The sequence below is a fragment of the Porcisia hertigi genome, chromosome 32 (genome assembly GCF_017918235.1).
Source record: "Porcisia hertigi strain C119 chromosome 32, whole genome shotgun sequence".
In the NCBI taxonomy this organism is placed as follows: domain Eukaryota; phylum Euglenozoa; class Kinetoplastea; order Trypanosomatida; family Trypanosomatidae; genus Porcisia; species Porcisia hertigi.
The window spans coordinates 1,260,705-1,274,366 of NC_090591.1; the positions used below are offsets into that span (position 1 = coordinate 1,260,705).

General features: G+C 54.7%; 2 protein-coding genes across 2 annotated transcripts; both read left to right on the forward strand.

The window, feature by feature from the left end:
• Positions 1–5,830: 5,830 nt before the first annotated feature.
• On the forward strand, positions 5,831–7,117 carry JKF63_02693 (uncharacterized protein; the record flags this gene model as incomplete). Its single annotated transcript, XM_067898717.1, has 1 exon — positions 5,831–7,117. The coding sequence occupies one exon, from the start codon at positions 5,831–5,833 to the stop codon at positions 7,115–7,117; it is 1,287 nt and encodes a 428-aa protein (XP_067754874.1).
• A 1,536-nt stretch (positions 7,118–8,653) lies between these two features.
• JKF63_02694 (uncharacterized protein) lies at positions 8,654–11,782 on the forward strand (the record flags this gene model as incomplete). Its single annotated transcript, XM_067898718.1, has 1 exon — positions 8,654–11,782. The coding sequence occupies one exon, from the start codon at positions 8,654–8,656 to the stop codon at positions 11,780–11,782; it is 3,129 nt and encodes a 1,042-aa protein (XP_067754875.1).
• Between the last annotated feature and the right edge of the window lie 1,880 nt (positions 11,783–13,662).

The window sequence follows — 13,662 nt, forward strand, 5'->3', positions numbered from 1 at the left end:
TGATTCTTTTCCCATTTTTCCTGTTGAAGTAATTTTTTTCCCTACTTCTTCCCCCCCCCTCTGATCTACTCGTTATGTTTATGGTCAGCTGTGTTCATGTCTCTCTGCCACCTGCGTTCTCTCTCTGCGACTGTGCGTGCTACGTGCTCATTTTTCGTATGCTTGACCACCAGCTCCGTTAACCATAGGCGTGCTCTTTTTCCTTCTCCCTCGCTTTCTTGCATTCGCTGGAATCTCAGGCTGCGCGTCTATTGAAGATAAAGAACACGTTACAGTGCGCACACGTCTACTTCTAATGACTGCATCCTATTCATGTATAAAAGGGAGGGAGGGCTCACTACCACTCGATCAGCTCGAGGCTACGCGCATCACCACCTCCATCACCAATCGTCCCTATCCCCCCCCTTTTCGCCTTTTCCGGTTTTCACTTGCCCCCCCCCCCCCCCCATTGCCGCCGGGGAACTACCCCATCCTCAGGGGAGGGGGGCGGAGGGCCGCCTCGGCTTTCTCTTCCCCTGCCTCTGCTCCACCACCCTTGCGCTGCTGGACCCACCAAGAGCAGCTCCGAGCTTTGTGCTCTTTGAACAAATCCAACAGGGGACCGGGACCGCCGCTCTTGTCGTCGTCTTCTCGCTGAGCGCGTGTGCGTTTTTTTGTGCTCTTTTTCTCCCACCAAAGGAAAAGAAAAACATAAAATGCCTTTCCATATTTAAATTCTCGACACTTCGGTGCCTCCTCTTCCCCCTCTTCCCCCTCCTCCTCCTCCTCTTCCCCCTCCCCCTCCTCCTCTTCCCTCCCCCCTCGTGGCACCCGCCGTTCATTTCTCCTTTTGTCTTGGGTTTTGAATCCCTTTTTCTTTTGGCTTGAAAAAAAAGGACCGTCATTCTTGGCGTACAGATTGCTTTTGTGTGTGTGGGTGTTTCTCTCTCCCTTTTCTGTGCCCCTGTGTTGGGCGCTTCGCACGGATGTGTCTCTTGGGTGATATCAGCTTTGGTTTCGTCCTTGACGTCTCTACTCCCCCCGGTCCGGAGACCTCTGCATTTGTGTGGGTGTGTATATTGTGCGTTTTCGAATTCGTTAGTTCTGTTGTCTTTTTCCCCCTTTCTTTCTTTTTTTCCTATTTTGGTGACTAAGGGCACTCGGACTGCATCTGTTTTTTTTTTCTGTGTGCGTGTGCGCGCCGTCGTGTGCTTCTCTGTGCCTCTTTGCGTTAGTGCGGGTAGGCATTCCTCAGACCTACACACGCTTTTTTTTTTACACATGAGCACAATGGAAACATTCTGCTCTCTCAAGCATTCTTTTTTTTTTTGCATCTCTCCATTGATAGTGCGTGGGGTTGACTCCGACGCCCCTCCCTCCCTCCCCCTGTTTCTCCCCTCTTCAGTTCTTGCCTTGTCGTTGGGATCCGCCATTCACGTATTCTGATCCCTCTTTTCTCCCTGATTCTGTTTTTTTTTAAGTTTTGCTCGCGTTCACAATCTGCCCCCCTCCCCCTTTACACCCCTGCACCCCTTCTGCCCTGCTTCCTCCCCCCCCCCCTCAGCCCAACGAAGAAAACAAACAGGAGGACACACACACACAGACGTTCAACAGCAACAGCAAACAGTCAAGGAACAACAACGGGGGGGGACTACAATCAAGGATCTCTTGATTCGTCTCCCCCCTTTCCCCTACTGTCGCTTTTCGCACTACCCACATGTTGCCGCACACTTCAGCGTGGTATGAGAGACCTCAAAATACCTCACCGTCGCGGTGAGGCTCATAAAGTCGTTACCCCCCCCCCCCCCCGATCGCACCAAGGGGTCAAAGTGGTTAGGACGTGGCGATCCCAATGATACAGGTGTCGGCCGTCAGGTTTGGGGGATGATGTTGTGCTGAAGCAGACCTGCAACCGTCGTGGTGCTTGTATCACACATAGGATGGGTGAAGTGTGAAGCTGACGCGGAGACATCTCACCATCGCCCTGATGGCCAACTCGAGGGATGCGCCAGGTGGCGACTATCTTCGTGGAGAGAGAGAGAGGGGGGGGTGACTCTGTGAGGCGATATGTGAAGCGGGCGTGTGCGTAGAATTTGAGTGAAGGCCCGTTTCTCATTGACCGCGTCGGCATTACTGTGGTGCCTGTGTATGGCGTTGCTTTGCACGTCTCGATGGTCCTGTGGTGAAAGGGACGAGGTATGGTGTGAAATGTGGAGTTGCACCCGCGCGGCCTATGACAGAAGGAGCGTCTAATAATAAATGAATAAAACATCTACATCGGCGTTTCCTTCTTCCTGTTTTTTTTTTCGTTGGGATGTCGCTCTGCGCGTGAGCCGCATGTTTTGTACAGGCGCAATGATGCTCTTTTTTTTCCCTCTTTTCTGTGCCGCCACTGTGGGCATTTTTAAGTATTTGAATCACATCTTGCCTCTCGTCGTTTCCCCACAGCCCACCTGTCGTGCAGCATCCCCCCCCCCCATCCACCCGTCCTCTTTCCCTTGTACAACTAGCTGTTCCCTCTCTTAATGTCTCCAATGATGGGGTGGATTTCTCGCTTCTTTTCCTTTCCTGAGCTGTTCAATTTTTTTTTTGTAATGCGTCCTCATTTCTGTCTTCGGTGTCCCCACATTTATTATAGCTTTCGCATCTTTGCCAACTCGCCTACATGCAAAGGCAAATTACATGTACCCGTAATTCTTCCACTCTGACACCCAGAGTACTCAGTCGGACCAAAACATTTCTTGCTGTTGTGTGTGCGTTTTTCTCCTTCACCCTGAGTATCTTTCGGTGGGGTATGTAAGCCCATGTGCTGGCATTCTTCCTCCTCCTTTTTCCAATTGTTCCCCTCCCCCTCCCCCCGATCGCCCCCTCTTGTCGTTTGTCTTCCGCCATTCCCCTTTCTTCCCCCGCTTCTTTTTATGCGTATGTCCGTGTGTCGGTTATCGTCGTCGTCATAGACGGATACGTTCGTTCAAGATCCCAGCGAGATCGATAGAATGAATAAAACGAGGACAAGAAGAGCGGGGAGGAGGAGGAGAAGACGGTTTGTGGGTAGGGATGGGCCTGAATAGGAAATATATAAAAAACTGGATGAGGTAATTGGTGAGCGAAAGCGCTGATGCCGAGGCTACCGCGGAGCTTACCCTCCTACACTCCCTCCTTCCTATTGTATCCGAATCCCCCTCAGCACCAGCGGACACGTTCCTGCCCGTTGAACCAGATGGTGATGGGGGGGGTGGTCTAGTGTGGGGGGGGGGATGTAAAAGACAGCAGCGTACTTTTCGTTTTTATTTTTCATTTCTGGACGACAATTGTTTTCGAATGCCCCTCCCTTCTTCCCCCCCCTCCCCCTCCCTTCTTCCCCCCCCCTCCCCCTCCCCCAATTTCTCCCCATAATTTTTCTCCTGAATTTCTCTGCCGCTTTTTAAACAGTCCCGTGCGACGCTCAGCCATGAGCGAGTCATTTATGTGCGCCTCCTCACTCCCGGGCGTCTCTGTGTCGCTCTTTTTTTCTTCCATTCTTCCCCTGCCTCTCTCCCCTTTATTTCTCCCCCTTCCGTTTGTGCGCTCAAGCGTCGCGAGGCCTCTCATTCGTCACCACCCCCCTTTTTTTTTTCCTCCATCCCTAAGACGCAAATTTTTGATTGTTTGGCTCTTCACCCCCTTCTGAGAAGCTGAAAAAAAAAAGGGGGTGGTGGTGACGAGTGAGCATATACACAACACACGTGTATCCATGTATGGTACTTCTTAAATTTGTTGTTCCCACGGGTCTGTAGTCTGCCACCTCGCTAGTTTCTCTTGAATGATCTAGGGCAGAGGGTGCCAGTCAAGGGGCTCTCAAGTGTTTTCTTTGCCTGCCGTTCGTGTTCTGCGTGCTCGTTTGCTTTACTCAAAGAAAAATATTTCCCACATTTTTTTTTTCGTGTCTGCATGCACACCACTTTCTCGTGTTCTACGTGCGCAACCGCACGTCCTGTGCCTTCCCCTGATCTTACTAAGTTCCCGTGATTTCTCTTTGTCTATTGGCGGTGTGCGGCAGATGTAGGAGTTTGTGCGTGTATTTATGGGCCTGTTGGCTTGACAGTCCGTCTTTGCAGTCTTGTCTGCCTCCGGGTCCTCTTCACAGGGTTGTTCTCTTTTCCCGCGCGTTGACTTTCGCTGTTTTCTTTTGTCCCCCCCCCCCTGCCCCGTTTTTCTCCTCCCGTTCCCTCTCCGCTTCTCTCACGTCGATGATGTGCTCCCTTCTTCCCGTTCCCCTTGTGTGTGTGTGTGTGTGTGTGTGTGTGTGTCTGTTTTGCTTCAACTCCGCGTTCGATCCCATTTTTTATAAATGGTTTCGCTTCTCCTCGAGGTGAGTTTTCACACAGCATCGGCCAACGGCACACGCGCGCACCCACACCCACATCCACATCCACACCACTCTATTCCTTTGTTTGATTGTCCCTCCTTTTTTTTTGTTCTGGTTGCTGTGTCCTCACTTCTCTCCTTTCCTCCTCTCCCTGTTGACTTCTTTTCTGATTCGAAACGTTTGTCGTCATTCTTTGGTTGCTGCACTTCTCTCTCGCCCGCACTCTCTCCTCACCCCGTTGCACGGCGTATTTCCAGCGATTTTCTTTTGTATATGTATTTGTATGTGTATGTGTTTGGCGGGGGGTGGTGAGGTGAGGTGAGGTGAGCCGAGGACTTGTGCTCTGAGAGTGTGGAACGAACCTTTTTTTTCATCCCATGCTCTTTTTTTCTTTTCTTTAAATGAGTTCATCTTTGTACGTCGCATGCCGCCTCCGTGTTGTTGGCGCTGTAAACGCTATCAGGCGACATTAGCCGCCACCCCCGCCCCCGCCCCCCGCAAACACAAACAAAAGTCTTCGAGGGAAAAAAAAAGAAAGCGGAAAATCCATCAGCAATGATGAAACACCACCACCGTTGCTCATTCTTCACTAGGTGACGCAAGTCCATGTGGGGGTGGGCTCAATGAAACGGAGACGCGGGGTATCGAGGTTCCTGGAGAGGCTGCTGCTACACCGATGTTGGATGGCAGTGTTTGTGTGGGTTTGCGGCTGTCTCGCACGACTTCGCGCAACTCCCTCCCCCAAAGTAAAAAAAAGGAGTGAGGCCAGGGATCAAAGACGGAGGACTGTGCAGTGTTGTGGCTGCTGGGCATTGCCTCTACTGGCGCTGCGGTCCCTATGCTCATCTTTTTTTTCCCCTTTACCTCTCTGTTACTCAAGGCACCCGCGAGAGAGGGAGGGAGGGGTGGGGGGGGGGCGAAGGAAACCAATACCGATGTGTGTCTCGCGGCTATCCGTAGAGCTTCAGCACAGCCGCCTATTCCCCACACGGCACTGCTCCTCTTCCCCTTTGCAGATGATGGAGGCCATGTGTGTGTGCTTTTTGTTTTCGCGCATTGTGGCGCCACTCGTTTCTCCCGCGCCCCCCTCGTCAACAATTTTCACTAGTTCCTCTTTCCTCTCTGGTACTCTTTCTTTTTTTCCAAACACACACGCGCGCGCGTGTGTGTGTGTGTACAGCGATTCTCGCACCTTCTTCTTGCAGTGAAGCGCGCAGCTGCTGTGTCTCCCCTCTTCCATTATCCGTGTCTTCGCTTTACTTGCCTTTACCCACCGCGCAGCTTTTTTTCTGTGTGCACGACCGACCCTGAGACTGTCTCCCCCCCCCCCCCCCCCCCCACGGAATCACAAATCGTGAAGGGACTCCCCTCTCCCCTATTTTTTCTTCTCCGCTGGACGTACACGTTTTCTTTTTACTTGTGTGCACGGAGTTCAAGCTCTTTCATGTGCTCGGTTTGGCCCGACCTCTCTCGCAGCTGCTGAGGCGAAGTGGGGAAGCGAGGATGGCAGAGTCGCCAGTTGATAAAAAACGTAACGCGTCCAGCAGCGGTAAGCAGAAAAGCTCCGCTGAAGATCGACCGGCACCGAAAATATCACAGGACTCACAATCTGTGAAAGGCGAGGTCTCTCCACCTCAACCGCTGCCTGAACTCTCCGAGGCCCTGTCCAACGCCGCTGCTGATGGCAATCCGAGGATCATAATTGATCCAACAAAGGATCTCTGGCAAAACATTACGCGAAACGTCAAAGATGCCAACGCCGATCAGACAGAGACGAGCCTGGTGATTGTCGGAGCCTCTGGCAGCGGCAAGACGACTCTTCTCCATCGCATCTACAGCTCCTTCCAGAGTAACTCCTGTGGGACCGGCGCGAAGCGGGTGAAGGCGACGACGGCGCTTGACTACAGCTTTGCCCGTCGATCGGAGCGCAACGTGGCACAGGTGGCGCACTTCTGGGAGATCGCACAAGGCACACAGTTCGCGCAGCTGCTGGACATTGTGGTGACACCGGAGAACGTGCATGCCGTTGTTGCGGCCGTGGTGGTGGACGCGAGCGAAGAAGGCCTGGCAGTGGCGTGGGAGACGGCCACGTACTGGTTGCGGCGGATCGATCACCGGGTCAGCGAGATTGCACAGCACATGAAGGCGAAGGGCTCCTCTACCCCACAGAAGATCCTGTCCCGCGCGCAGAAAACAGTCGGGCTGGACCACCCAGATTTGAAGCGCATGCGGCTCAGTGGGCTGCCGACGGTGCTCGTCATCAACAAGATCGACGCGTTCCGCGGTGACACGCAGCAGCTGAAGGTTCTGTGCCGTAGCATGCGCTACCTCGCTCACTTGTACGGTGCTCACGTTGTCTTCACTAGCGAGCAGGAGAGCGTGCGATGGCGCGCGCTAATGAGTTTCGCTCTCTTTCAGGCCCCGTTTGACCCCAAACACCTGCAAGCAGATCCGGAGAGGGCTGCTGTGCTGCTGACGGTCGACCGCGACAGCTTTCTGGATATTGGCAACCCGAATGAGAGTCGTCTCAGCGGCGGTGGCGTCAGCGCCAGCACCGGTGACGCGGATCTCGATCGCTGGAAGGTCCCCTTCGATGGTGCCTTTCCACCGAAGAAGCTGAACGAGGAGGATAAGGTGATGGACGACCCTTTCATTCGCCAACTGTACGACACAGCAGAGGGCGGCTTCGGTGAACCGGTGATCGACGCCCTTCGCAGGCAGAAAGACGAGGAGCTGGAGCAGTACCGCAAGAACAACAGCAACGCTGCAAACACTAGCAAAGTCAAGTAGCTCCATTTGGTGTGGAAGGGTCTAGGGGGCAGAAGGCCGTGGATACCGCTTAGCGCCTATAACTATTCCATGCATATTTTTATCTCCCCCTTCCCCCCTCCCCCTCCCCCAAAACGATGAAGACTACCAACAAGGAAATACAGACAAAAGGTGCAGCTGTGTCGAGAGGACATCAGTTGCAATGCATCATGGGGAAGACTATCCATGTATGTGTCTCAGTGGCCGGTGTGCGTTTTTGTGTATGTGTGTATGTGTGTGCATTGGAGGGGACGACACTCTCTCTGGTTTTCACTTATTGTTGTGATGTCAACGTTTTTCGCCTGGACGCATTGCCGGTGTCTTTAAAAAATTGGGAGGGGGGGGGTTGTGGTGGTGCTTCCGGCGGACGGCGCACGTTTTTTTTTTTGCCGCATCACGTGTTGTGCGGGTGTAGCGGTGCACGGTGGCTCTCTCTCTTTCGCTATTTTTTTTTCTATGCATAGATGTGTTTGTGAGAAATCACACACGTCCCCCTTACCCGGGAATGGGGGGGGGGAAGGGGGGGGGCACGTGCACACAAAGAAATGATGAGTCTAGTCAACGACGCATATACACACACACACACACACACACACACATTCACAAGACCTCAAAGGCAATTTTTTGCATGCATGTTTCTTCTCTTCGGCGGACAACAATACAATTGGTTTGGTGGATGTATCTCCGTATTATGCGCAAGTTATCCGCTCCCTCTTTCGCATTCCTAGCTGTTTTGCCGCAGCATTGCCGCTGTCCCTTTGTGATGAGAGAAAGCGGAGTACATCGCCGGGGAGAGGATCAGGGGGCGACTATCTCATACTTACATCTACTTCCCGGCACTTCCTCACCGCTGTGAGTTCTCCCATCTCCTCTCCTTCCATTCTCTACTTATCCACTCCTTCCCGGCCGCTTTTTGAATGAACATCCGCTCTTAACGTTTCTCAACTCCCTTCATTCTCTCGCCCCTCTCCTCTCCCCCACACACACACACACATGCACACCTCATGCATATATAGATAAACTCACCTTGATGAATGCGCGTGTCTTGGGCACATGCCACCTATCCAACTGCAGTCCGCCCATCACTTCTCCACGTGGCTGCACAACGAGATCTTGTCCGAGGTTCCATTCGGCTTGTCCCTTCGGCTGCGCCCTTTACTAACACAACCGTCCGCATCTGGCTCAGGAGGCGGGCTGGTACTCGCGCGGCCTCACTTGGGGTACGTACTCGCATCTCTGACTGCGGATATATCGAGCGCGTCGATAGCATCTGCCACTGATGACATTGGTGCAGCGGAAAAGGTAGAGCGGGGTCGTGAGGAGGCGTCATGCTCCTCCCTGGGGAGACTGAACTCCGTCCATAACTCGTACGCACTTTTCCTGCAAACGTTGCTGCACCTCTCCAGCACAAACGGGTCACCTTCTCGCCACACCGATGCATCCCCATCGCTGTCCGCTGCCATGCATATGGCGGCGGCGGTGGACGGGGTGGGTCGCAAGACCGTTCTTTACGCAACGATGTTGTCGCATTGTGCGGAGTGGTGGGACGCTAGTAATTACCTGCAGTCTGCGAGCGCTGGCACTCGTTCCCGCAGTTGGCCCCTTCACAGGCCATTCGTTTTCTTTGCTGACACCTCAGCGGCTGCAGCACGTATCGTCGACCCATCAAACATTAGCGAAAGGGACGTCAGCGACGGTGGTGCCCGCCGGCGCCTGCTGCGCGTACTGCGCCTCCTCAGCGCACGCGGGGGCTGGCAAGTATGTGTGCCTCGCTCCGATGGAGGTGACACGAGCCGCACCGCTGCAGCTGTTTCTCAGACGTCGCATCACCACGCGGAGGGGAAGGAGGAGGAAGAGTTGGTTCATGTGGACTGGCTGGACTACATCACACAGCGATGTGTGGAGGCTGACCTGCGCCCCGCCGGAGACTACGATGACTTCCAACATCTGCTCTGTAGTGATACGTCCCAGGCGTGCGTCGGTTGCCCCCTAAGGGCTCGTTTGATATGCAGCGCAGAGTCCTCAGCGGGTCAGTGGGACTACCGGAGCGCTGCGGGTCGTGACGGTACCGCCCTTACCTTCGCCGTACCGGACACTTTCACTCCCCTTAGCGCTGTACTGTGGCATGTACTGGCCGCGGAGGTGGAGGGAGTTGTACTGAACACATTGCACGGGCTGCTGCAGCACTACCTTTGGTGGCCTTTTCTCGCCTCATCTGATCGCACCGGGACCTCCTCGGAGACCCAAACGATTGACAGGGCCGGGGCATTGGGGTATGTCCGCCAAGCTCTGCAGACGCTCGTGCGCACTCCAGAGCAGGTCTTTGCGTGTGATTTGACGCATGCCGCCCCGAACGGCGCCGTTCTCAGCGCGGCTTTAGCGCTACCGCCACCCGTCGAGGGTCCCATCACGTTTTCTTGCGTGTTGCCCAGCAGTGTTTGCCTCTTGCCACTCGCCCGTGACAGTGAGTCCTCCCGCTTCTTCATTCACGGAATTCCAGAGTCAGTGGCGCCGGACGGAGTGGTGCTGCGGCGACATCCACTTCGTGTACTGCTTGTTCGCGTCGATCCGGAAGGCGACTGGTTGCCGCCGCCAGAGACGCTGGCGAACCAGCGCACGTTTTACACCTCGTTCAATGAACAAATGGGGAGGATGTGCGCCGTTACAGATGATGGTGAGGTTGGGGAGGATAGCAACACCGACATTAGCGAGGACTTCGCAGTTCGGGAGGCCGCTGGTGCGGGCAAACGGACTGTGGTGCGCAGTAGCACAGACACGGCTAGTGCTAAAGCGCTTTCTCCCTTTTCGCCCCCGTCGCCTCTCTGTGGGGAGCGCTCCCCCACAGAGGACCGCGTGATATCTGAGCTGACGGAGCATGTGATAGGCCGCGAGCCCTTCGGGCATGCCGTCAATGCCACCCGCAATGCCGATCGCTTCCTTTGGCTTGCCGCAATACGACTCTTTGTCTATGCACTCCTCCACGGTGTGCGTGTCGTGATCACCCCGGAGCGGCTCCCTACCTTTGTGAAGGTGTTTGGCTACCGCCACATGACCCAGCTCCACAGAAGACTCTGCGAAGTTCGTGAAGAGTTTAAGGCGGCGGCAATAGGTGAGGGACCAATGTCGTTATTTGCCGATGCTGCTGAAGCCCCCACGAGAGCTGCTGCGATTGCCCTCCTGGACGGGCTCTCGCACCGTGAGCCGCCGATTGCCGTATACGTTGTGGACCAGGTCTCTCTGAGTGGGTTCACGCAATTGCAGGTGAAGAGCGCAGTTTTTGGGACGACTAGCCCTGAACGTTCTGTGCCCACTGCGCTCTCTTCTCTGCCTCTTTCCCCAGTGGTGTTGTGTCGCGATCTCCTGCGACATCCCTTTAGCTTCGACGACGTACGCGGCTTGAGCAGGCCTAGCGGCGTCTGTGAGCTAGCTCACTGCGGGGTCCTTGATGCAGTAGAGATGTGCCGTGCCTCTCTCAAGTTTCAATCGCAACGGCCCCGCTGCTCTGCAGAAGAGATCATGACGAGTTGCGCTGCAGCAGTTGCTTCCGGGGACCGAGATGCGTCCCTCATGCATGACAGCCGCGTGCTCGTCGTGGCACTACCCCCTCTATTCACGCCAGCTTTGACAGACGCTGATGGCGGCGCCAGCGCACCGAGGACAAAGCGGTGTGCTGCTACTCAACATAGGCACGGCACCGACGCGGTCATCTGGCAAGCTACGGTTGACCAGGCAGGGCTGCCGCAGCCGTTACTGCCTTCTGTTCTTCTTGTAGCGCCGACTCAACTGCAGGCTGTGCACTACGGTGGTCTGTTGCGTAAGGCGGCTTTGGCGTTGCTGGAGACGCTGCCGAGCCCTTGTACAGGTGAGGTAAATTCAGTAGCGTTCACTCATGATTCGAGCCGTGCTGTGTGGCGAAGCGCTCAAGAAGGCGTTGTTCGGGGCGGCGGCGCCTTCTTCGTGTCTTTGGCGAGGCAGATACAGTGGCTAATGCGGCAGCTCTCGTTGTTGCCGGCATATACCCCTTCTGCAGGGGTCGATGTCGAGGGTCCTGGGTCTTCCCTGGCTCCTGCCGCTGTTTCGTGGGGTATTGGTGTTTCTCCTCAAGACCGCGTCGCAGTGCGCTTCGTGTTGGCGATTCTATGCGAATCGTGTGGGGCAATGGTTACGCGACTAGCAGAACCGTTGATTGAGAGGAACGCCGCAGCAGGGCCTGTGCTGTCTCCGCTGCACCGTGCTAAAGCCTCTTTATTGACTCGTGGGCCGCGCGCCCGAAGAAGGTTGTGGATGGAAGCACTCCGCGCTGCCGTGGAGTCGCCTTCGACGGTACACGCCGAGCCTCTGCTCCACGTTTACCACCAGAGTTTGGACATGATGTTCTCGGGGGTGTCACACGGACCCGTTGTGGACGCGGGCTTCGGTGTGAATACGTTGCACGAGGAAACCATGCAGTGGTTTGCTTCCGATCGCTTTCTTTCTTCCGTTCCCGAACCCAGCACATGTGGTGCCGCTCACGCGCACCACCGTGGCGGTGCCACGAAGCCGTCATTTTGTCTTTATCCCTTTCTGGAGCCGTTGCACACCAACACGCGCGCAGTACGGGAGGCGCTCGCGCTGGTGTTTTGGACGCTCTCTGCTACCGTATCCTAATGCTGGCCAGCTCGTGCGCCAGTGCAAACGCCAGGCCTCACGATGACTATAAGCCTTTGTGAGTGCAAGACTCGGGATAGAAGAAAACAAACCCATACCCTATCGGGGCACATGTACATGTGCATGTATGTGGGGCTCAGAACCATTTCCTAAAGCCCCCCCCCCTGCCCCGTGTCTGCACTGTGTGTGCATTCTGATGTGAGATGCCTACAAGTGAGTATGTGCCCTCCTTCCGTCGTTTTCTCTCCCCCGCGTTCATCTTTTCCACTTTCGAAGCGGCTCTTCTTCGGTGAAGGAGCTTGGTTCTCCCCGCTCGATACGGGCTGTGCTCGATGGTCTCTGCTATCGTTCTCTGATTATCAAGGCACTTCCCGCGTCTCTTCCCCCTCTGTGTTTCTCTCTCTCTGTCCCCAACAAATGCGCACGATTGCGTATGCACCTTCACACATACACGCATGCATGCATGTGAATGCCCACACGTTTTTTTTTTTTTTTTTGGGGTGTATGATGGTGGTGGTTCACTGCGTGTGCCCGAAGGACTCGCGCGGATAGGTAGTAACCCACACATACCGCCGGTCACACGCCTTCACATAAATCAGCAGTACACAATCTGCAGTTTCGTAGTGCAGTGCGCGTTTTGTTTGTCCGTGTGGTAGCTACGTGAGTTTGACTGCCGTTAACTCCCGTCTGTTCTACCCTCAATTCCTGTCTTGTCGAAGGTACACCCCCATATTGCCACGGTCCCACTTTTCCCCCTGCTTCTTTTTTTTTCCATTCATCACCTCATCAGTGAGCGGCCTACACCACCGAGGGGACGGCGCACAGGCCCGCCACCACCACCACCACACACGAAATAAAGCGCGGAGGGGAACGCAACACAGCTCTGCGGTAGCCCTTCTCGTGCCGCTTCTCTTCTCACCTCCCCTCCCCTGCCCTCTCTTCTTCCTTTCTGATCTTGGAACTTCTCTACGCCTCTATCCTCTCCTTCACTCCCCCCCTCTCCAAATTGTAGAGAGGCTGTTTTACTTTTTTCCTTTTTCCTCTTTTTTGTTTTTTTTCTGTGATTTCTTTGCTCACAGGGTCGGCGTCTATAGACATCTGCTCACACGTATATGCATGCATGCATGGATGTGTGTGTGTGTGTGCGTGTGTGTGTGCATGCCGTCTCTCTTCTTCACCTCCCTTCCATTTTGTCTGTAGTCGCCGCTGCTGTGGTTGCGGTTTAGGTGTTGTTCGTACATCGAAGTCTGTGTCGTCGTCTGCTGTCCTCAGCGTTTCCACTTCTCCGTGTTTTCCTGTGTGTGTACAGTGCATGCGTGAGTGACGTCTATACCTGTCGCTTGTGTGCTCCCTCTCCCCCCTCACTCATTTCTTCTCCTCTTAGCCCACCCAGGGATTCGCTTTTTTCCCGTATCTGCCGGAGTTCTCAAGCCGTGGCGGACGCCGCCTTGTTTCCCAAGTAAGTGATTGGCTCTTTACTTTTCTTCGTTTAATTTGTCTACTCGAAGCTTTTTTTTTTAGCTCCCTCATACTATTCACTGCTTTGTCTCCGCAATCGCCCTCCCTCCCCCCACGTATCTCCGTCGTCTACGGTGTGTTGTGCTGTGCCGCTCTTCATCATCTCACCACCTTCCCCTTCCTTCCACGCTTTTGAAGCTGCTCTCTGGGGGTTACACAACTCGTTTTCTTCTCGTGGTTTGAGCAAAAAAAGTTCAAACTGGAACGCACCAACACACACACACGCACACGCACGCACGCTGTAATTTGGTGTGTCCCTTTCATGTTTTGTCTTTTTTCAGCGCCTCACTACATTCCGTGCACGCGTGTTGTTGGTGGGTTTGCCCTCCTTCTCCCCCCCCCTCCCCTCCTCCTCCTCCTCC